Source organism: Loxodonta africana, chromosome 14 (assembly GCF_030014295.1).
Source record: "Loxodonta africana isolate mLoxAfr1 chromosome 14, mLoxAfr1.hap2, whole genome shotgun sequence".
NCBI classification, from domain to species: Eukaryota; Metazoa; Chordata; class Mammalia; order Proboscidea; family Elephantidae; genus Loxodonta; species Loxodonta africana.
Genome location: NC_087355.1, coordinates 63,524,546 through 63,548,290, shown reverse-complemented (window position 1 = coordinate 63,548,290; position 23,745 = coordinate 63,524,546). Strand labels below are relative to the sequence as shown.

Sequence of the window (23,745 nt, the reverse complement as noted above, 5' to 3'; positions counted from 1 at the left end):
TTACATTTTTGATCAGTTTTATCCAATAGCTTTGTGAACAAAATATTGACTTAAAAATAGAGTCGCAATAATTCTAAAAACAGTCCCCACTTTCTGCCATGTATTGATCCCTTAAGTTTAGAATAGCTGTGTTAAACTGTATCAAATCTTTATCAGAACACCTTTAATATTACCATCATAAGTCTTTATTTAAAACTCTCCAATTTCACTGCTCTGTGTATTTTATGTGAGAATATAATATTTCCTTGTAATACATTTTTTTTAAATAGATCTAAGTCCATACAATTGTTGAGTGGCATAGCATCTCTAAAACTTTTTTTATTATCATTTTAGGTTAAATAAAATTTAATTTGTCTTCATCACTAGAATATGTAACAAATAAAATTATTATGTATGTATAGAAAAACCAAACCCATTGCCATCGAGTTGATTCCGACTCGTAGCAACCCTGTAGGACAGAGTAGAACTGCTCCCGTAGGGTTTCCAAGGCTGTAATCTTTATGCAAGCAAATTGCCACATCTTTCTCTTTTGAGCAGCTCGTAGGTTCCAACCACCAACCTTTCAATTAGCAGCTGAGTGCTTAACTATTGTGCCTCAAGGGCTCCTTATTACTATCATTTTTATCCTAGTTTATTGGGATAAAATAACTTGCCCAACATTAAATTGCTAATAAATAGCAGAATTTATGCTTGCCAATTGTGTACTCTAGAATCCAAGCTTGTAATTGCTGGTCTCAACTGCTTCTTAAAAATCCAGAAATATTAGTTCACATTTGCAGGTGTTTATGCAAAGTGGAGATATTGTGAAATAGATTTAAATGTCTTACACTGATTACTCAACATGATCTTCCGTGGACATCATGTTTTCTCAAAGGTAAATTAAGGCATTCAAGTAGATTGCTTTTGGAATTATGGTTACTTACAACATAAAATCTCAATGAATCTATGAATTAAAGAAAAAAGGGGGAGGCATTATAGAAGTCTTTCACTATTTGCGGCTGAAAGAGAGCAAATTAAAAAGAAAGAATTTTAAAGTTTTAGTAATGCATTTGGACAATAAAATGAGAAAGAAGAGTTGGTGCATTCCAATTGTGGTGTTGGCAGAGAATATTGAATATACACACCATGGAGTGCCAGAAAAAGTCTTAAAGAAATACAACCAGAAGTGAGAATGGCAAGACTTTGGCACACTTACTTTGGACATGTCTTCAGGAAAGATTGATTGCTAGAAAAGGACATGTTTGGTAAAGTACAGGGTCAATGCAAACAAGGAAAATCCTCATTGAAGATGGATTAACATAACAGCCACAACAATGGACTCAAACATAGCAATAATCATGAAAATGGCACAGGACCCTTAAACGTTTCTTTCTGTTACAAAGTTACCATGAATTGGAGCCGACTTGAGGGCAACTAATGTATTGCCTGGGTCTTTGATAAAATATTGGTCCTGAACACCAAAACCCAGTCACTAGAAAAAAATGATTTTTATGGAAGCAGGATGACTCTATATGTAGTGAGTTGAGGATATACTCAAATGTATCACATAAAAACACAATCTGTTTTTGAGGGAAGGAAATGTTTCCTCCATTGGATAGTGATTTTGTAGCCTTTTTATATATCTCAGGGTTTAGACAAAGAAGAAAAAACAAATACTTCAAGCAGGAAGACATTTAATAACAGGAATTCTGAGTTTAAAACTAGAGTATGAAGGTCAGGGAGAGTCTTCATTAAGTTTTGGGAAATTAAGAATTTCTAGAAATTGTAGAAAAATGCCAATGATGGCCTCAGTTGCTTGCAGCACCAAAATGTGTGTTTTGAATAAAAATTTCGTGAAGCTGACAGAAAGATCTAACCTCTAATACCAGCTGAAGCCTGTGTACCTTCTTGCTAGGGTGAGAGATGTAATAATGACTCACTTTTTTTTTTTTTCCATTTCAAATCCTGAAGGAGTGTTTTCATGGACAAAATCTAATGGGGAGCACTGCTGGCAAAGTGAGGTATTCTGACAAGTGCAGTTCAAAGATTTTCAGGCTCTTCAATCCAATGAAGAGCACAGAGAAGACTGGGAATGAATTCTGGCTGCCTACGTTTCTGTCTCTATCTAAATTCTGTTTGGGGCCATATCGATGTCTACCTACCCTACTCACCACCCATATCTATATCTGTATCTGTTTCTGTGTCCATATTCACATCTGTATCTATGCCCAACACATTTTCCTAACATTGTGAATTTGCCTTTCTCACACATAGTGCACTTTTCTGGAGTTTTATATTTGATAGAAGCTTCAGTTCATTTACTTTTAACAAATGGTATAATTATTCAAATATTGCTAGTAACATCTTTTCCTTTAATATTACAATTACTGAAATCTTGACATAACCATGAATTATTGTGCTGTGCTTCATGTACCCCAGTATCAATAGAGTATGCATGATTTATTCTCACAGAACAGTCATTATTTTAAATATCAACTTGTACCTGTGGTTCCCCATTCATTTTGAAATTAAATAGGTTAACGGTTTGTTTCAGTGGGGAATTTCATGTATTTCACATGGATCGTTTTTTAGAACTGTCTAACAAAACTAAAATTTTAGGATAATTCATATCCAAAAATCTTACTATGAGTAATGAGGAATCACTGTGAGAATGCTGATATTATAATACAATTTATCTTAGCAGTTACATGTCACAGAGTACAGGCAAAATGGCAATGGATTATGAGTCATAGCCCTAATGTAACTAACATTTAGTAGTTATTTTTTAGGTCCCAGAAAATATGCCAAGGCCATGACACATGAATCCTCTTATTTAATATCCACAAAAATCTGGGATTTTGATAATATTACCACTTCAGAAAAACAACAACAGAAACAAAACAAAAAAAACACACTCTTGGTCACTCTCTGTTTCTCTCTGCATATCTATTTTCCCTTTATCTCATTATAAATTGTAATAGTCTTTTAAAACTATTACTTTTATGTACATTATTTTAGCTAGCAAAAGTTTAAAATATAATCAGCAGATAAGTAAATTGAATAAAAAACAGAAAAATATTTTTAAAGAGCCCTCTATTAACCTTGTTAGAGATAGCATAGGTAAAACCATTTTGTCTGGAAATAGTAACATCTTAAAATTAAAAGTTAGATAAATAGGCAAGTATTCCTGTCTACAAGCTCTGATGCTCTGGGTGTTTCCATTCCATCAAGCTGTGTTCATTCCCGTGAATAAAAAAAAAAAAAAAAAAACTTTAAATGACTGACCTATCGCTTAAAGAGCATACACATAGACATTTTAAATGACTTTCTTGTCATTTAAATTCCCATCAGTTTTGTGTTAATTACCGAATAATTTCTTTAACAGTTTTCATGCCAGCCATTAAAGTTATCAGTTAATTCTCTAACTCCTCTTACTCATTAAATGTTACTCATTGAAGTATGAGAAAACATCAGTGTTTCTGATTCTTTGTAAGAGGAAATGCTGAAAGAATGATTTCATATAAAAGGAGGCATGAGGAATGATGGGATCATGTGCTGTGTTTGATTTTTAAAACATATATCACATATCCTATGATGAGTCTCTTGCCTAGTAAAAAAATAAAATGCTAAGATATAGTTGAGAATGTATTAGGAGTAGGGGAAAGGGAGGTAAGGGTTATAAGTTAAAAAGTATTAAATGTGAGATGAAAAACCAGCCATCCAACTCTTTGTACCATCGCATCAGAGAGAAAATGTACTGGAAGAGTGGCCCTGGACCAGTCCTGGTACATGGTAAAATATTCACCATGTAACAGTGAGATGTGAAAAGTAGAAGCAATGCTGTGATTTTTTTACCAGGCTAAATGTATTAAAAAAGGAAAGATTGTCTTCAATCTTTTATGTAATTTTTTAAAAACCAAATTATTATGAGAGAAGTGATTGTTGTGATGACATAAAATAAAGTCACTGATAAATACATCCAACCCTTTATTGTCCACTTCTCAATTTTTAACTTTTATTAGTAGTATCTGAAGGGCACTTCCATTACATGATTCTAGGATTTTTCCCTGATAAACTTGTTTGCTGATCTTATTTAGTTTTCTAAGTAGAGAAATGTCTTTGCTAACCACTGTGATTTTCCCATAAAGGTATCAACAAGGTCAATCAGACTGTGGCTTCCCATTGCCTTCCTGGGCTTTAATTTAAGGTTCTCTATAATCTTGGTACAATTTATCAGCCTTAATTGGATAATATTATGTTCTTATCTATTCCAAATACTTATTAAGGACCTTATATAAGCACTGTGGGGAAACAAAGAGGAATCAGTTGTGCATCCTGCCCTCGTGGAGAGGGGAAAGAAAAATTATTGAGAATATGTCCAGGAGTCAAAAGACAAGAGCTTATGTATGGCTACATTGCCTACCATTCGTATCAATGTAAACAAATTACTGATCATTTCTGAGCTGTGGCTTCTTCAAGTGTAAGGTGTTACACTCTAGTACACTCTTCAAAGGCACATATAATGTCATTCAATATGCAGTTTCATCATAGGTAAATATGAAGGAAATGTAATTGGTAACATAATTTAATAATAAATACAAAATATATACAAAACACTAAATTTTACAGATATATGAATCCATGAAATCATTCTCTAGAAAAACATTATGCCTATCCTCTATGTAAGTTTTTACATTACCTAGAATACTTGTTAAATTTTGATGAAATACACAAGATTCAAAAAGTATAAATCCATAACATTTTAAAAATAAAAATCATATTAGCTCTATCCAGAAAATAATTTTTAATATAATATAGTTGTATTTTGAAAGACGCCCATGTATCAGTTTGTTGTACTGTGGAGGCTTATGTGTTGCTGTGATGCTGGAACATATGCCACCGGTATTCAAGTACCAGAAGGGTCACCCATGGGCAGGTTTCAGCTGAGCTTCCAGACTAAGACAGACTAGGAAGAAGGACCCAGCAGTCTACTTCTGAAAAAATAGCCAGTGAAAACCTTATGAATACCAGTGGAACATTGTCTGATATAGTGCTGGAAGATGAGCCCCTCAGGTTGGAAACCACTCAAAACACAACTAGGGAAGAGCTGCCTCCTCAAAGTAGAGTTGACCCTAATGACGTGAGTGGAGTCTCAAGCTTTTGGGACCTTCATTCACTGATGTGGCACAACTCAAAATGAGAAGAAACAGCTGCAAGCAAGCATTAATAATCGGAACCTGGAATGTACAAAGTATGAACCTAGGAAAATTGGAAATTGTCAAAAATGAAATGGCACCCATAAACATCGATACCCTAGGCATTAGTGAGCTGAAATGGGCTGGTATTGGCCATTTTGAATTGGACAATCATATAGTCTACTATGCTGGGAATGACAACTTGAAGAGGAATGGTGTTGCATTCATTGTCAAAAAGAACATTTCAAGATCTATCCTGAAGTACAACCCTGTCAGTGATAGGATAATATCCACATACCTACAAGGAAGGCCAGCTAATACTACTATTATTCAAATTTACTCATCAACCACTATGGCCAAAAATGAAGAAATTGAAGATTTTTATCAGCTTCTGCAGTCTGAAATTGATCAAACATGCAATCAGGATGCATTGATAATTACTGTTGATTGGAATGTGAAAGTTGGAAACAAAGAAGGATCAGTAGTTGGAAAATATAGCCTTGGTGATAGAAACAATGCTGGAGATCAAATGATAGGATTTTGCAAGACCAGCAAATTCTTCATTGCAAATACCTTTTTTCACCAACATAAACGGCGACTATACACATGGACCTTACCAGATGGAATGCACAGGAATCAAATCCACTGCATCTGTGGAAAGATGATGGAAAAGCTAAATATCATCAGTCAGAACAAGGGCAGGGGCCAACTGTGGAACAGACTATCAATTGCTTATATGAGAATTCAAGTTGAAACTGAAGAAAATCAGAGCAAGTCCACAAGAGTAAAATACCACCTTGAGTATATCCCACCTGAATTTAGAGACCATCTGAAGAACAGATTTCACACATTGAAGACTAGTGACCGAAGACCAGACGAGTTGTGGAATGACATCAAGGATATCATCCATGAAGAAAGCAAGAGGTCATTGAAAAGACAGGAAAGAAAGAAAAGACCAAGATGGATGTCAGAGGAGACTCTGAAACTTGCTCTTGAACGTCAAGGAGCTAAAGCAAAAGGAAAAAATCACGAAGTAAAAGAACTGAACAGAAGATTTCAAAGGGTGGCTCGAGAAGACAAAGTATTATAATAACCTGTGCTAAGAGCTGGAGATAGAGCACCAAAAGGGAAGAATACACTCGGCGTTTCTCAAGCTGAAGGAACTGAAAAAAAAATTCAAGCCTGGAGTTGCGATATGAAGGTTTATATGGAAAAATATTAAACAACACAGGAAGCATCAAAAGAAAACGGAAGGAATACACAGTTATTACACCAAAAAGAATGAGTGGAAGTTCAACCATTTCAAGAGGTAGCGTATGATTAGGAACCGATGGTACTGAAGGAAGAAATCCAAGCTGCACTGAAGGCACTGGAGAAAAACAAGGCTCTAGGAATTGACAAAAAAATCAATTGAAATGTTTCAACAAATGGGTGCAGCACTGGAAGTGCTCACTCATCTATGCCAAGAAATTTGGAAGACAGCTATCTGGCCAACCGACTAGAAGAGATCCATATTTATACCTATTCCCAAGAAAGGTGATCCAACCGAATGCGGAAATTATAGAACAATATCATTAATATCACACGCAAGCAAAATTTTGCTGAAGATCATTCAAAAGTGGCTGCAGCTAGTATACTGACAGGGAACTGTCAGAAATTCGGGGCGGATTCAGAAGAGGATGTGGAACCAGGGATATTATTGCTAATGTCAGATGGATCCTAGCTGAAAGCAGATAATACCAGAAGGATATTTACCTGTGTTTTATTAACTATGCAAAGGCATTTGGCTGTATGAATCATAAAACAAATTGTGGATAACATTGTGAAGAATGGGAATTCCAGAACACTTAATTGTGCTCATGAGGAACCTTTACATAGATCAAGAGGCAGTTGTTCGGACAGAACAAGGGGCTACTGAGTGGTTTAAAGTCAGGAAAGGTGTGTGTCAAGGTTGTATCCTTTCACCATACTTATTCAGCCTGTATGCTGAGCAAGTAATATGAGAAGCTGGACTATATGAAGAAAAACGGGGCATCAGGATTGGAGGAAGACTCATTAACACCCTGCTTTATGCAGATGACACAATCTTCCTTGCTGAAAGTGAAGAGGACTTGACGCACTTATTAATGCAAATCAAAGACCACAGCCTTGAGTATGGTTTATACTTCAACATAAAGTAAGCAAAAATCCTCACAACTGGACCAATAAGCCACATCATGATAAATGGAGAAAAGATTGAAGTTGCCAAGGATTTTATTTTACTTGGATCCACAATCAACAGCCATGGATGCAGCAGTCAAGAAATCAAAAGACACATTGCATTGGGCAAATTTGTTGCAAAGGACCTCTTTAAAGTGTTGAAAGGCAAAGATGCCACCTTAAAGACTAAGGTGCGCCTGACCCAAGCCATGGTGTTTTCAATAGCATCATATGCATGTGAAAGCTGGACAATGAATAAGAGAGAACAAAGAAGAATTGATGCCTTTGAATTGTGGGATTGGCAAAGAATATTGAATATACCGTGGACTGCCAAAAGTATGAACAAACCTGTCTTGGAAGAAGTACAACCGGAATGCTCCTTAGACGCAAGGATGGCAAGACTGCGTCTTACATACTTTGGATATGTTGTCAGGAGGGATCAGTCCCTGGAGAAGGACATCATGCTTGGTAAAGTACAGGGTCAGTGGAAAAGAGGAAGACCCTCAACGAGATGGATTGACACAGTGGCTGCAACAATGGGCTCAAGCATAACAACAATTGTAAGGATGGTGCAGGACTAGGCAGTGTTGGTTTTCTGGTACATAGTGTCAGTATGAGTTGGAACTGAGTTGATAGCACCTAACAACACATTCTGAAAGATATTTCAAACAAATGTGCATAAGATATATGATCTCCCTTTAACTTTTAAGTTATTATCATTGAGAAAAAATGTCATTTTCTAAATAGAGTATATTTTTCTCTAGAGTATATATTTTTTAAACAACTTTGGAGCTACTTTACATTCATGTGATTCTTGAGAACACTGTTCCAAGAACAAAATCTTATTAGTTGGGGGGGCGAAAAAAAGTGCTCTGAAGTCATTCATATTCTCCAACCACCCACAATTCATTAATTTAAATTAATAGGTATTTATTGAAGGCCTCTTATATGGTACGCATTTCATGAAACACTGGCAATTGGCTAGTGAGAAAACACAGACGTGTTCCTGACTTCATGAAGCCTACTATTCAGTGGAGAAAGAGAGTGCTTAATAAAGAATCACAAACACAAATATGAAAATACATAATTCAGTCTTATGAAGATTCATAAGATTGGTATTCATATTTATTAGAGATTATTTTCAAGTCAATTAACAAATGTTTTATGAGAGAGAGTAAAACAAGTTACTGCAAGTCCCTGTAGTGATACAACTATCATATGAAGTAAATTAAATGACATGTATCTTCTTTCCTCATTTATTGGAATAAACAAAAATAAATTTTCCATTATACTACATGCCACTACCTGCTAGTTTTTTAAACATACCTGCATAAAACTAGCTTTTGCAAAGGGGACAATGCCTCACATTTGTTCTTCTCTATTAGATAACTTCATGGTAAAGTGTTTTAAACATTGTCTGAAAAGAAATGTGGAATTATATATCTAAGTGAGCTTAAAAATTTGAGATTGCAAGTAAAATAGTTTCTATGTATATGTACATATTTGTACTTCAAATAACTTATGATTATAAAACTAATGTGCCAAAATACAATGAGAAGTTGAATAGCATGTTCACTAGAAAATGCCCTAGCTCTACTGTAAAATTGACTAAATTGTTTAATTTCTCTCAGTCTCAAGTGTCATCTCTGATGTAAGGATAGAATAGTAGATTTTACTTTACATAGAGAAATTTGTTAAAAAGTTATAATCAAAGAAATATTGCAGAAATAGGCCCAGCTCTACTAATTTGATTTCATACCAACATGGGTCTCAGTAACTTCAAATGACCACTTGCTGGCTCTACAAGATGCCGGTTTTCAGTTATAGAATAAATTATTATTTATTCGAACCCACCCTTTTTTTTTTTTGGTAAATTATACCTTGAAGTGCAAAAAAACAAAAACTTTATTAGTTTCTAATTCCCACTGTAACAAATTACCACAAACGTGGAATAAATAGCACAAATTTATTATCTAGGTCTGGAGGCTTTAAGTCCTAAATGGATTTCCCTGTGCTAAAATCAAAGCGTCAGCAGAGTTGTGTTCCTCTTAGAGACGCTAAGGAGAATCTGTTGCTTGTCTTTCTAGTTTATAGCTGCAACCTGAATTCCTTGGCTCATGGTTTCACATTTTCAAAACCAGCAATTGCCTTATTCCAATCGCTATTTCCATGTCACATCTTCTTCTTTATCTCTAACCATCTTTCCTCCCTCTTATAGGCACCTTTGTGATAACTATGGGCTCATTCAGATAATTCAAGGTCATTCCTTCATCTCAAAACCGTTAATTTTAATCACATCTGCAACTTTCCTTTTGACATGTAAAGCAGTGTATTCATAAATTTCATGGATAAGGACATGAACAACTTTTCTTGGGGTGGGGGGAAGGGTGGGCATTATTCTGCCTACCGTAGCCTAGTTATGAAGTAAATAGGTTTTAATTTTTTTGTGTGTTACAAAATGGTAATGTTTTTTTTTTTTTTCCTGACGTTTCTTATTTTTTTGTGAAAAACAAAATCAACTCTGAACATATAAAGCATGGAATGTTTTATTTTTACATCTTCACATTAAGAGTTGAAGTTGAAAAGATCTAGAAAACTCCTTATTTGGTAATGTACTAGTTACTCCATGACACAGTAATGACACTTCTAGGAATATTCCCAATACAAATATGTATGTACATTCACAAAAATGTGTAAGAAATGTTCATGGCACCACTATTTGTAATAACCCCAACTGGGAAAAAAAGTGTCCATCAACAACGGAATAGATAAGTAAATTCAGGTATATTCATAAAACACAATCCTATTCAACAATGAAATTTAAGTTTTATATTATGGCTATAATGTATTGTTTTTGTTAGGTCCCACTGAGTCAGTTCCAACTCATAGCAACCCTGTTGTCGTTGTTAGGTGCTGTCAAGTCAGCTCCGACTCATAGCGATCCTATGCATAACAGGGTGAAACACTGCCTGGTCCTGCGCCTTCCAGTCGTTGATATGCTTGATCTCATTGCTGCAGCCACTGAGTCAGTCCACCTCGTTGAGGGTCTTTCTCTTTTCCGCTGACCCTCTACTTTGACAAGTATGATGTCCTTCTCCAGGGACTGATCCCTCCTGACAACGTGTCCAAAGTATGTAAGACGCAGTCTTGCCATCCTTGCTTCTAAGGAGTATTCTGGCTGTATTTCTTTCAAGACAGACTTGTTCATTCTTCTGGTAGTCCATGGTATATTCTATATTCTTCACAAACACAGTAATCCAAAGGCATCAATTCTTCTCTGGTCTTCCTTGTTTGCTGTGCAACTTTCACATGCATTTGATACGGTTGAAAATATCGCAGCTTGGGTCAGGCACATCTTAGTCCTCAAAGTGACATCTCTACTTTTTAACACTTGACAGAGGTCTTTTGCAGCAAATTGCCTGATAAAATATGTCATTTGATTTTCTGACTGCAGCTTCCATGGACATAGATTGAGGGTCCAAGTAAAATGCAATCCTTGACAATGTCAATTATTTCTCCATTTATTATGATGTTGCTTATTGGTACAGTTGTGAGGATTTCTGTTTTCTTTATGTTGAGGTATAATCCATACTGAAGGCTGTAGAATTTGATCATCACTAAATGCGGGTTTCTGGGTAAGTGCTTCAAGTCCTCTTTGCTTTCACTTTCAGCGAGCAAGATTGTGTCATCTGCATAACAAGTTTGTTAATGAGCCTTCTACCAATTCTGATACCACATTCTTCTACATATAGTCCAGCTTTTAGTATTGAAGAAGTATGGTAAAATAATACAACCCTGACACACACCTTTCTTGATTTTAAACCATGCAGTATCCCCTTATTCTATTCAAAGAACTGACTCTTGGTCTATGTACAGGTTCCCCATGAGCACAATTAAGTGTTCTGGAATTCCCATTCTTCGCAGTGTTATCCGTAATTTGGTATGATCCACACAGAATGTCTTTGCATAATCAGTAAAAAACAGGTAAACATCTTTCTGGTGTATTCTCTGCTTTCAGCCAAGATTCATCTGACATCAGCAATGATTTCCCTCATTCTACATCCTTTTCTGAATCTTTCTTGAATTTCTGGCATTTCTCTGTAGATGTACTGCTATAACCAATTTTGAATGATCATCAGCAAAATTTTACTTGCATGTGATATTAGTGATACTGTTTGATAATTTCTGCATTCTTTTGGATCACCTTTCTTTAAAATGTGCACCAGTATGGATCTCCTCCAGTCAGTTGGCCAGGTAGCTGTCTTTCAAATTTCTTGGTATAGACAAATGAGCGCCTCCAGTGTTGCATCCATTTGTTGAAATATCTCAGTTGGCATTCTGTCAGTACATGTTGTTAGGTTGTTAGCGTCGTCCGGTCATTTCCAACTCGTAGTGATCCTATGTACAGCACAATGAAACACTGCTCAGTCTTGAGCCGTCCTCATAGTCATTATACTTGAGCCCATTGTTGCAGCCACTGTGTCAGCCCATTTTGTTAAGAGCCGTCCTCTTTTTCACTTACCCTCTACTTTACGAAGCAAAATGTTCTTCTCTAGGGACCGGTCCCTCCTGATGACAGGTCCAAAGTACGTGAGACGTAGTCCCACCATCCTTGCTTCTAAGGAGCACTCTGGCTGTACTTCTTCCAATACAGATTTGTTCATCCTTTTGGCAGTCCATGGTATATTCAATATTTTTCCCCAACACCATAATTCAAAGGCATCAGTTCTTTTTTGGTCTTTCTTATTCATTGTCCAGCTTTCACACACATATGAGGCAGTCGAAAAGACCATCACTTGGGTCAGGCGCACCTTAGTCCTTAAAGTGAGATCTTTGCTTTTTAACACTTTAAAGAGGTCTTTTGCAGCAAATTTGCCCAATGCAATGTGTTGTTTGATTTCTCGACTGCTGCTTCCAGGGGTGTTAATTGTGGATCCAAGTAAAATGAAATCCTTGACAACTTCAATCTTTTCTCCATTTATCATGATGTTGCTTATTGGTCCAGTTGCAAGGATTTTTGTTTTCTTTATATTGAGGCATAATCCATACTGAAGGCTGTGGTCTCTATCTTCATCAGTAAGTGCTTCAAGTCCTCTTCACTTTCAGCATGCAAAGTTGTGTCATCTGCATAACACAGTTGTTAATGAGCCTTCCACCCATCCCGATGCCGCATTCTTCTTTATATAATATAGCTTCTCAGATTATTTACTCAGCATACATACTGAATAAGTATGGTGAATAATAGTAAGTATGCCGAGTTCCTGGAATCTTGTTTTTTTGTCAATGCCTCCAGTGAAGCTTGGACTTCTTCCTTCAGTACCATTTGTTCTTGATCATATGTTAACTTCTTAAATGATTGAACATTGAACAATCCTTTTTGGCACAGAGACTCTGTATATTCTTTCCATCTGCTTTTGATGTTTCTTGTGTCATTCTAAACTTTGACCATAAAAAAAAAAAATTTTTTTTTTTTTTACCGACCATAGAATCCTTCAAAATTGAAACTCCAGGTTTGAATTTTTTCTTTAGATCTTTCAGCCTGAGAAATGCCAAGAGTGTTCTTCCCTTTTGGTTTTCTTACTGCACGTCTTTGCACATTGAACTATATTTTGTCTTCTCGAGCTGCCCTTTGAAATCTTCTGTTTAGCTCTTTTACTTCATTTCTTCCATTTGCTTTAGGTACTCTACATTCCAGCACAAGTTTCAGAGTCTCTTCTGTCATCCGTTTTGGTCTTTTCTTTCCTTCCTGTCTTTTTAATGACATTTTTCTTTCTTCATGTGTGATGTCCATGATGTCTTCCCACAAACTGTCTGCTCTTGGGTAGTGTTCAATGCATCAAATCTATTCTTGAGATGGTCCCCAAATTCAGGTGCAATATACTCAAGGTCGTATTTTGTCTCTCGTGGACTTGTTTTAACTTTCTTCAGCTTCAACTTGTATTTGCATATGAGCAATTCATGATCTGTTTCCTCTGTCCCTGTTTCAACACGCAATATTTAGCTTTTCCATTGTCTCTTTCCACAGATGTAGTGGATTTACATTCTGTGTTTTCCATCTGGTGAGGTCCACGTGAATACAGTCTTTTATGTTGTTGAAAAAAAAGGTATTTGCAATAAATAAGTCATTGATCTTGCAAAATTCTATCATGGGATCTCAGGCATTGTTTTTGTCACCAAGGCAATATTTTCTACCGATCCTTCTTTGTTTGCAACAATTGCACTCCAATTACTAGTAATTATCAATGCTTCTTGATTTCATGTTTGATCATTTTCAGACCACAAAAGTAGGTAGAAATCTTCAATTTCTTCATTTTTGGCATTAGTGGTTGATGTGTAAATTTGAGTAACAGTTGTGTTAACTAGTCTTCCATGTAGGTGTATGGATATTATCCCACCGCTGACAGCATTGTACTTCAGGATAGAGCTTGAAATGTTCTTTTTGACAATGAAGGTGACACCATACCTCTTCAATTTGTCACTTCCAGCATAGTAGACCATATGATTGTCTGATTCAAAATGGCCAATACCAGTCTGTTTCAGCTCACTAACGCCTAGGATACCAATCTTTATGTGTTCCATTTCATTTTGTATGATTTCCAGTCTTTCTAAATTCATGCTAGATACATTCCATGTTCTGGTTATTAATGAATGTTTACAGCTGTTTCTTCCTATTTTGAGTCATGCCACATCAGGAAATGAAGGTCCCAAAAACTTTCCTCCATCTATGTCATTAAGTGTGACTCTACTTTGAGGCGGCAGCTCTTTCCAGTTATATTCTGAGTGCCTTCGGACCTGAGGGGCTGCCTTCTGGCACTATATCAGACAGTGTTCTGCTGCTATTCATAAGGTTTTCACTCACCATTTTTTTTCAGAAGTAGACTGTCAGGCCCTTTTTCCTAGTCTGTCTTAATCTGGAAGATCCACTGAAGCCTGTCTACCAAGGGTGACTCTGCTGGTATTTGAAATACTGGTTACAAAACTTCCAGTATCACTGCAACATTCAGGCCACTACAGTATGACAAACTGACAGATGCTTGGTGGAAAAAATAAATAGTAATAAGTAGATATTTAAAAATTTTCTGTTTTATTGTCTAACGGAGTAAATATTGATATAGATCTCTTTGGAATTCTCAATAATTTTTAAAAGTGTTAAGGGAAACTGAAACAAAAGGAATGTGAGAACTGTTGCTTTACAGCAATGAAAATATATGGTAATCTCAATGTGGGTAAATTCTGCATACATAATGTGTATGTATAGCAACTATATAAAGAAAAATAGTGTGTTTTCATGTTAAACAATCCTTACTTACATATTCATAAGTAAAAGCAGTATAACAACAACATGGGAAAATAATATAAAAAAGGCAATTCATGGAAAAATTAAAATCATATATCGTCACTAGCTTTAGAAAAAATAGTACTCCAATAGTTTATTTTTTCACTTTATATTTACAGGTTTAGAAAACGTGTCAATTATAAATAAGCTTTTATACATTTCAATCTTGTATGTATAAATAATAAATTATGAACAGAATAGAAAACACATTCTGGGCAAAAAATATCAGGGAAATCTTTATTATTTGAAATAAAAAGAAATTAATTTTCAACTATTAATTTTAATATAACGCTACAACTTCCTAATCTAATAAAACAAAATTACTACTCATTTATATTTATGTTTCAAGACTTCTTATTTAGATCGCATCTCTGGCTTCAATATTAAATTTCACTAAATGCTTCTTTTTATTATATTTTAGTCTATCAGGAAAACAACTTATTTGGTAAAACTTTCTTCAAAATGTTTAGCTGCTGAAATCAATACCAAAAATACACACTAACAGACTGTCACAACTTCTCATTATTTCCCAAGGTTTGAATTAATCAGTATTACTTATAGTTGATATATGTGATCAATAATATAAATAGCAATGCACATAAACATAAAAAAAACCATAGGTATATCAATATATGTAAATTTTTAAATATTTACAATAGCTGCTTTTGATGAATGACTCCTAAACAAAATAACATTAAAAATATTAATACTTAGCAATATCTTCTTTTTTAGATATTGATAAAATGACTATTAACTCTCTTTTAGGTAAAATGCCTATAGCACTAACAATTAATTCCATTTATATTTTTAGGTTAACAGGATTCCATCTGCCACCACCAGTGACAAGTACCAAGTCTGTGTTCTCACTACGTTTGACCAGTGATTTTGCAGTTAGTGCTCATGGATTTAAAGTATATTATGAAGGTAAGTGAAAACAATATAAAGGAAAACACTGCCCAGTTAAACCAAACTTCACCAAGTGTGGCAATGAAGAACAATCACCATGAAAGGAGATAAAGCTAGTCGTATTATCTTAAATCTTGTCCTCCAGAGATTCATGTTCTCATTAACCATTAATATATAATAACATGCTATACTCTGTTGGCTTTAATGTTTCATCTCAGTGTGCCTAGACACAATAAAAATTTTCCCTTAAATCCTCTCAGGAGATGAGAACATAAAATTAGGGATCTACAAAAGGGAATTAAATGTTAGAATAAGAGGAAAGTATATCTGATTTGTGATCCAGGTGTCAGAGATTTATGCTATTCTTCTTGCTGCTTTGCCTCGCTACCAGAAAATAAAACTAGGAATCTGCCTTCTCTAAACAGAGCTAAGAGAAAAAGTTCAGAAGGAGATTAAGTATTAATGCTTTCATTTCATAAAACCAGCATTTCCAGTACCACACATCCATAATCCCTTAACCACACAGTGGAAAACTATAAAAAACTCTTAAAACCAAAGTTGTTTTTATTTCATTTTGTTTTCTGGAATTTTGGCACAAACTCATTTGGCATTAAAACCTGATGTTAACAAATGGGAGGCCATTTATAATCTTTACTAATCCCACCGAGTATCAATACTCGTATGCTTCCCTAGAGAAACATTGTTTGATTACAGGGTGGTACCCTAGGCTCTTCAGGGAGTATTAAAATAAATAGAATCTGCATGTTTTACCTTTCTAAAATGGGAAAATTGTGATTTCAAAAAAAAAAAAAAATATTCCTAAGGTTTTCAGATAGAGGTCATGGATTTGCCATTTCTTATTGGAGCAATTTGACGATAAAATTTCTTCACAGATTAGAGAAGAACCCCTTTCAGACCAATGGGGATACCATATCAATTTTTTTGCAAAGCTTCCCAGGACCATACTACCATAATAAATCACACCAGCTCTAATATAGTCTTAAGAGATACTCTACTACACTAACAGTGGTGGTTACTTTAAAACACATAATAATTCAAAATATGACATGTTTAAAGAACACACTAGAAAACAGTTATATTAAATACAATTTTTACAGTTTAAAGGTTAACAGTTTGCACGCAGTGAAAGTTTTCAGCTAGATGTTATTTCATCTAGCATTATCTTTCTCACAATAAAAAAAATTCTAGCTAAAATATTTCCATATTTTATATCCTAAGAATGTCATACTGCAGTAGTTTTGAACATTTTCTACCAAATTGATTTCTCAACTCTCTTTTGTCTAGCAAGTGAGGGTACATTCCCCTTTGTGATTGTTGTTGTTTGATAGTGTAATAGTTTACCTTGTGATAGTAATATTATTTTTCTAAAGTGATTCATAGTAGTCCCATATTTTTATCTTGACAATTTAATTCATAATTTAAAACACTACAAACAGAAAGGTTTAATTTTAAGTTTGATCTTCACAATATTGAAGAAGGAGTTAGTAATGCAATAGTTTTCCAATAAAGGCTGTTTAAAAGAAAACCTGCATTCTGTTCATTAAAGTATAAAGATAAATTTAGGTCAGTTTATTCCTTCAGTAAGTAGTGAAAATGCTATCATTTGGAAGGTGAATTGTGATGCTGGCATTTTTTTTTTTTTGGCTTGACTGTCATATTACATGAATTAATAACTAAAAAAAATTTCTGTTGTTTCTACATATGTAAATTTATATTTCTGACTTTTTTTTTACAACATTAAATTTCTGTCTTTTCTGCTTCAGGGCAAATGGATGCATACATTTTCACAATATTTAAATGTATATTTGGGATGTCCTGACATAAATATAGGGTATTAAGTGCTTATGTGGTACTGAGGGATTGGACATTGTGCCACAGAACATCTTCAGATGTTGATTTGTGATGCGTATCTTTTACCATGTGTATTAGTTTTCTATTGTTACCATAACAGATGATCAAACACTTAAGAGCTCAAAACAATGAAAATATTTTCTTGCACAGTTCTGTATGCAAGAAGCCTGGGTAAGCTCTGCTGATTTCTCTGCTCAGGGCCTTATAAAGTAGAAATCAAGTTGTTGGCTGGCTAGGTTCTTCTCAGGAGGCTCTTGGGAAGAATCCACTTTACAGCTTATTCTGGTCATTGGCAGGATTCAGTTTCTTGTAGTCGTGGGACTCAGATCACTGTTTTCTGGCTGGCTGTCAGCTGGGGGCTGCATTTAGCTTCTAGAGGCCTCTCTCTGATCTGTACATGTGAGCGTCTCTGAGTCAGCAAGGGCACATTGAATCCTTCTCACATTTGAGATCTCTATGACTTACGTCTGCTACAACTCTCTTCTGCCTTCTTTTATCACACATGGAAATCTCTGCTATTAGGGGCTCATGTGATTAGATTGAAATATATATATATATGATACTCTCCCTATCCTAATGTCCTTATCTTTGGTTATATCTGCAGAATCGCTTTTACTGTGTAATGTGACATATTCAAAGATTCCTGATATATTGGGGGTGGGGGCATTGTTTGGTCTACCACATCGTTGTGCAACTCAATAAAACATGCTGGCGAGTGAGTAGCTACAAAACATTTATTTTTATAACCGTGGTCATTGATACTCTAGAGGCCAGCCTGGTATATCACAAAGTCCATTAATCATGGCTTAGAATTTCAAAGGCCTCTGTTCTGGATCCAGATTTTCTTCCCATAGCTTCCTTAGACTACAACTCTGGGCCTTACCCATGCCACCAAAAATTGATCTACTAATCTGATCATTGGAAATCCTGGTGGCATAGTGGTTAAGTGCTACGGCTGCTAACCAGAGGGTCAGAGTTCGAATCTACCAGGTGCTCCTTGGAAACTCTATGGGGCTATTCTACTCTGTCCTATAGAGTCTCTATGAGTCTGAATCGACTCAACGGCACTGAGTTTGATTTGGTTTTGGTTTAATCTGATCATCTCTTTTAATTTTATAATTTTATACCTGCAGGCCCCCCTTTTTTAAATCTGATTCTACTATCTGAATTCATTTATTTCACCTCCCTCTTCATATTCAATTAATACTATTTTCTTCATTCTTTAAATTTTCCTTTTTATATGTGTGTTAGAGGTTATGAAATTTTTATTACTAAATTTTATGCATTTATTGCTGTTTCTCAAATGGGACCACATACATCATTTTCATCTGGAGAATATGTTAAAATGTTGAATTCTTGGCTCACTTATGTATCTTGACTCAGAACCTGGGGCGGAGCCCTGTAATATGTATTGTAGTAAGAGATCCAGTGATTCTTATGCCTACTAAGAGTATAAGTACTAGTTAGCTACCTTTCTCTCCCCGGAAGAAACTAAACCAAACCATTGTATAAAGGAGATGTTAAGAAAAATATTTGTTGAATTTGTAGCAATATAAAGATAGGTATGCTAGTTGGAAAAGCTTCACTCTTAATACCTTTAATTATACTGACAATAAAGTTGTGTCTTTTTATATCTCCACTTTGATGGGGATTATGGTGTACTGAATAAAAATGTAGGCTCTGGTATCTGCGTCATTGGTTTGGTTCTTTTTCTCTGCCACTTAGCAGGTATATTTCTTTGGACAAGTGACTTAAAATGTATCTAAACCTCATTTTCTTCATCAGTAAAATTGAGGTAATAACTCTCCATACTTCATAGTGTTTTGAGAAATAAGTAGCATAATACACAGAGAGTGCCTAAAATATGTTCTAGAATTTAGGGAGCACTCAATAAATGTAGTTCATATGATGATAGTCAACCTCATGATGGTGATTGAAAAGGCATTACCTTCATGCATGGACATTTTGATTCTACAGGAAAAGATAGTGTGTGATAGTGTGTGTGTGTGTGTGCAAATTTAATTTTTATAATGCAGTTAATATTCTTTCTTAAAAAAGGTTACATTCTTTCAATAAACATAGCATTAAAATGAATTCATTTTTATGATTAGTTCTTTTCCCCAGAGAGTCGTTGACATGATTAGTAGCCCCCAAAGGTAAACCTATCAGATTTGTTTGCATAACACGAAAGCATATAGATAGGTAGGTAGATAGAAGTCAGACAGACAGACAGATTTCTGAATATGATTGATAAAATAGTGTTTTATTTCTACAGTAGTTTCATTGTGGACCGGTAAAAGAAAGTTCACAAAATGGCATTGGTCCACAGACCAGTTCTTACCTATTTTTCCAGTATTAGTAAAATATTAAGAATGAATTATATGCTTTCTACCTCCATAGAACAGTACAGAGCATTTCGCAATATTGTTTATCATTACTTTTTCTGCCTTCCTCAAGTACTTCATATTAAATTTCATACAATATTCAATAATAGTAAAAAATCAAAGTGTTTATAATTTTCTCTTTGTAATAATTCCATGTTTGAAATTCTCTATAATGAAATTAATTGACATTAAAAAATCTTAAATCTTTATGTTCCATTTCTAAATATAGGGAAAATTTTCAATTTGTTTAATCTAACACAAAATGTTTAATAATTCTAATATATTACCAGTCTTCAAATTTGCTAATATTTTATATCACACGTTTCAGAAACCACATGACTTCTAACAATTTGTATGTTTATTTCTCTTGCCATTTGTCATCAAATTATAAAATGTGAAAAAGATCCTAATAAAATATAAAAGCATAATTATAAATGTCTGTAAGCAGAAGTATTTATATTATCTACATCTGACATTCCCATGGCCAATCAGTTTAGAATACAATATAATATTACAGTAAAAATCTATCAGAAATCAGAAAACTCTACAAATGAGGCTCATTAAATCAATTCTATTAATGAGGGTGCTGAGAGAGATTGAAACAGCAATATTTATGTTAAGGAATTAGCTCATGTAATTGTGAGGACTGGCAAGTCCAAAATCAGTAGGTCAAGAAACAGTATGGAAACTGACAGTCTGAAGTCTGAAATTCTTAGGCCAGGCAGACTGGAAACTCCAGCAGGATGTCTTTGTCAGAATTGCCTGAGGCAAATTTTTTTCCACCTGGAAACCTCAGTTTTTTGCTCTTAAAACCTTCAACTGTAGGCTGATATCCTCCTACGTTGTGGAGGGTAATCTGCCTTACTTAAGGTCAGTTGATTCAAATGTTAATCACTTGTAATTGTCTTCAGGGCAACATTTTACTAGTGTTTGGCCAAACAACTGGGTAGGCACCATAGCATATCTAAACTGATACATAAAATTAACTTACACATTAGAGTAGTTATTGTGTTTCCAGTGAAGGTTTACACAGCAGTTAGATTCCCGCTCAACAATTTCTGCACAATTGTTCAGTGACTTTAATTACGTTTATCATTATGTGTGAACATTCTCAATATTTCCATTCTGCTTGTTCCATTTCCATAATTAGTTCCCTTGCCCCCTTACATGCTCATCTTTGTTTTAAAGTAATTGCTGCCCATTTGGTCTCATATAAATGATTTTTTAAAGGTGCACAGTACTCATGGGTGATGTTCTTTATTTGTGAGCTAATCCATTAAATAGGTAAAAGGTGACATCAGGGATAGTTTTGGTAAAAGGTTTTAAGAGTATCTCAAGGTAATAGTCTCACGGAGTACTCCAACCTGTTTTTTGTTTTGTTTTTCTTAGGAGTTTGAGGTTCTGTTCCACATTTTTCTCTCATTCTGTCTGTCCAGGACCATCTAGAGTGTCCCTGATTGGAATAGTGGGTAGTGATAGCCAGGCACCATCTAGTTTTTCTGGCTCCAGGGTCATGAGGCCGTGGTTAATGTGGACTGTTATTCCTGTAGACTAGTTTTTTCTTTAAGTCTTTGGTTTCCTTCTTTGTGTTTTGCTCTGGATGAATTAAGACCAATATTTGTATCCTCACTATATCTTTTTGTGATAACATTTGATTATTTTAGTTGGTAAATAAAGAGGTGGGGGCAAGCAAAACTTCTGTTACTTGGCTTCATATGATGTCATAACAAAATTCAGTTGCTCAGGCTTGAGTACCTAACTTTCAGAACTAATTTCAAGAGAATTTTTTTTTAATTCATTAATAATATTATTCTACTTTTTTATTAGACTCACTTTTCAATTAGAAGAAAAAAGTATTAAAAATGTCTAAACAACGAAAACTAACTTAAAATATGGAAAGCAGATAATCAAAAAATATTTTTAAATGAACAAGTGGAATGAGAAAAATTCCAAATGTGTGATCATCAAGACAAGTTTGATGACTGCTAGGTGTTTTTTTTGTTTTTGTTTTTTTATGTCCTAAAAGATGTATTATTAAACTGTTCCTTTTGAAGAGCCACTCAAAATAAAGAATATCTCTGTAATCTATATCTTTTATTAATCGTGGTTGTTTTGTAATCCTTTTTTTACTTATCTAAATTTTCCATTTATCTTGAATTACAGGGTTGTTAAAATGATTAAATTTCATGAAATGACTATTTCAGTAGCTTCTCAAAAAATAATTATTCAGTCCTTTATGCTTCCTTCAGGTCCTGCCTGTCCCTTTTGTAAAATACCATCATAAAACATACCTGTATCTTTATTTGGATCAAATCATATCATAGTAACTGGTAACTATTTGATTATGAAATTCTATCCCTACCCTGCATACTTTTGCAACTCCTTGGAACTGAATTATCATGGAACTCTACTCAGTTTTTCCAGTGTAAATAATTGATAAATGTAGGTCAGTCTGTGGTCTTCACAGAAGACATACTCTGTTGCCACAAATTTCCATTAGCTTACTTCAGCCCATTTATTTTAAAACTATTGAGGGTAATGTTCTTTTTTTTTAAAATTTTGGTCAAGATTAAGAGTTCTTAAGTATTTATTTGGAACACTTTTCTGTGAAACATCTTGCATTGGAAGCAAGAAAAAAACATTTTTCAGTTTCTATAAGACAGAAATTGTTACATAATTAGAGATGTGTAAAGAGAGCACTAAATAGGAATCTCATAAATCAGTTGGTATGAAATACTGGTTAATGTTTTAATCAACAATACACATAATTTATATTGAAATAGGACATGATTTCCTAGGTGGTGCTTTATAAGGCAAGAAAGGGATTGAATTTATTAAGCTGAATATTATTGTGAATCTACCAAAAGGAAATGCTTAAATTTTGAAACTGAATATAAAATTAGAGAATTATAGATTTATCGGTATTAGTCTTCAGAAAACTCATTACCTTTTCAAAGTCACAATTTATTCATCACTTGGTGTTAAAACTTGAAATAGACACATTTCTGTATTTTTAAATTAATTATTAAATTTTTGTGCAAAGTTTTTCCCATTTGTATCTAGTACATTTCACAGAGCTTTGGTTTTATATATTTTTTTCATGTAAATAAAAATAAGTGAATAAAAAACATGTTCTGTGAAGCAATAAATTCAGAAAATAATCATATAACCATTTCTCAAAATTTGTTCTGGGTACACCTGGTAGGATCTGTATGCTATGGAGCAAGCAGTGAGTAATATTTGTTTTTAGATCAACCCAACTGAATTCAGTTTATATTCTAGTTTCTGGCAAAAGTAGTTTTCTAACATGGAGTCCTTTTACACTTTACTTTCAAAGTTGTGTAATCATTCTTTATAGTTGAAAGGACATATGGTTAGATTATAGATATCTTACCATTTTAGGAATCATTTATTGTGGAAATAAAATATGATTCAAGCATAGTGAATCGTATATATACATATACGATTATATGATACACACATATATGTATGTGTTCGACGGCACTGGGTTTATGTGTATATGTATATATATGACACAAACCTATATGTGTGTGTGTGTATATATATATGACAAAACCCGTTGCCGTCAAGTCGATTCCAACTCATAGCTACCCTATAGGACAGAACAGAACCGCCTCATAGGAATTCTAAAGAGTGGCTGGTGGTTTTGAACTGCTGACCTTTTGGTTAGCAGCCAAACTCCTAATCGCTGTACCACCAGTGCTCAATATATATACATAGGGAACTATATATAGGGTCCTTTTTTTTTTTTTTGTAGGATTGCTATGAGTCAGAATCAAATCGATGGCATTGGATTTTATATGTATATATATATATGTATGTATACATGTTGTCAGTTGCTGTTGAGTTGGTT

The 23,745-nt window shown here is 34.4% G+C and overlaps 1 protein-coding gene across 3 annotated transcripts in view; it reads left to right on the top strand.

Moving 5' to 3' along the window:
• The window catches only part of CSMD3 (CUB and Sushi multiple domains 3), a 1,388,861-nt gene that overhangs the window by 179,867 nt on the left and 1,185,249 nt on the right, over positions 1-23,745 (top strand). For all 3 annotated transcript variants that reach the window (XM_064268007.1, XM_003408442.3, XM_003408441.3), the window contains exon 3: positions 15,521-15,633. In XM_064268007.1, coding sequence (XP_064124077.1) covers positions 15,521-15,633 — 113 coding nt within the window. The remainder of the gene's footprint in view (positions 1-15,520; positions 15,634-23,745) is intronic.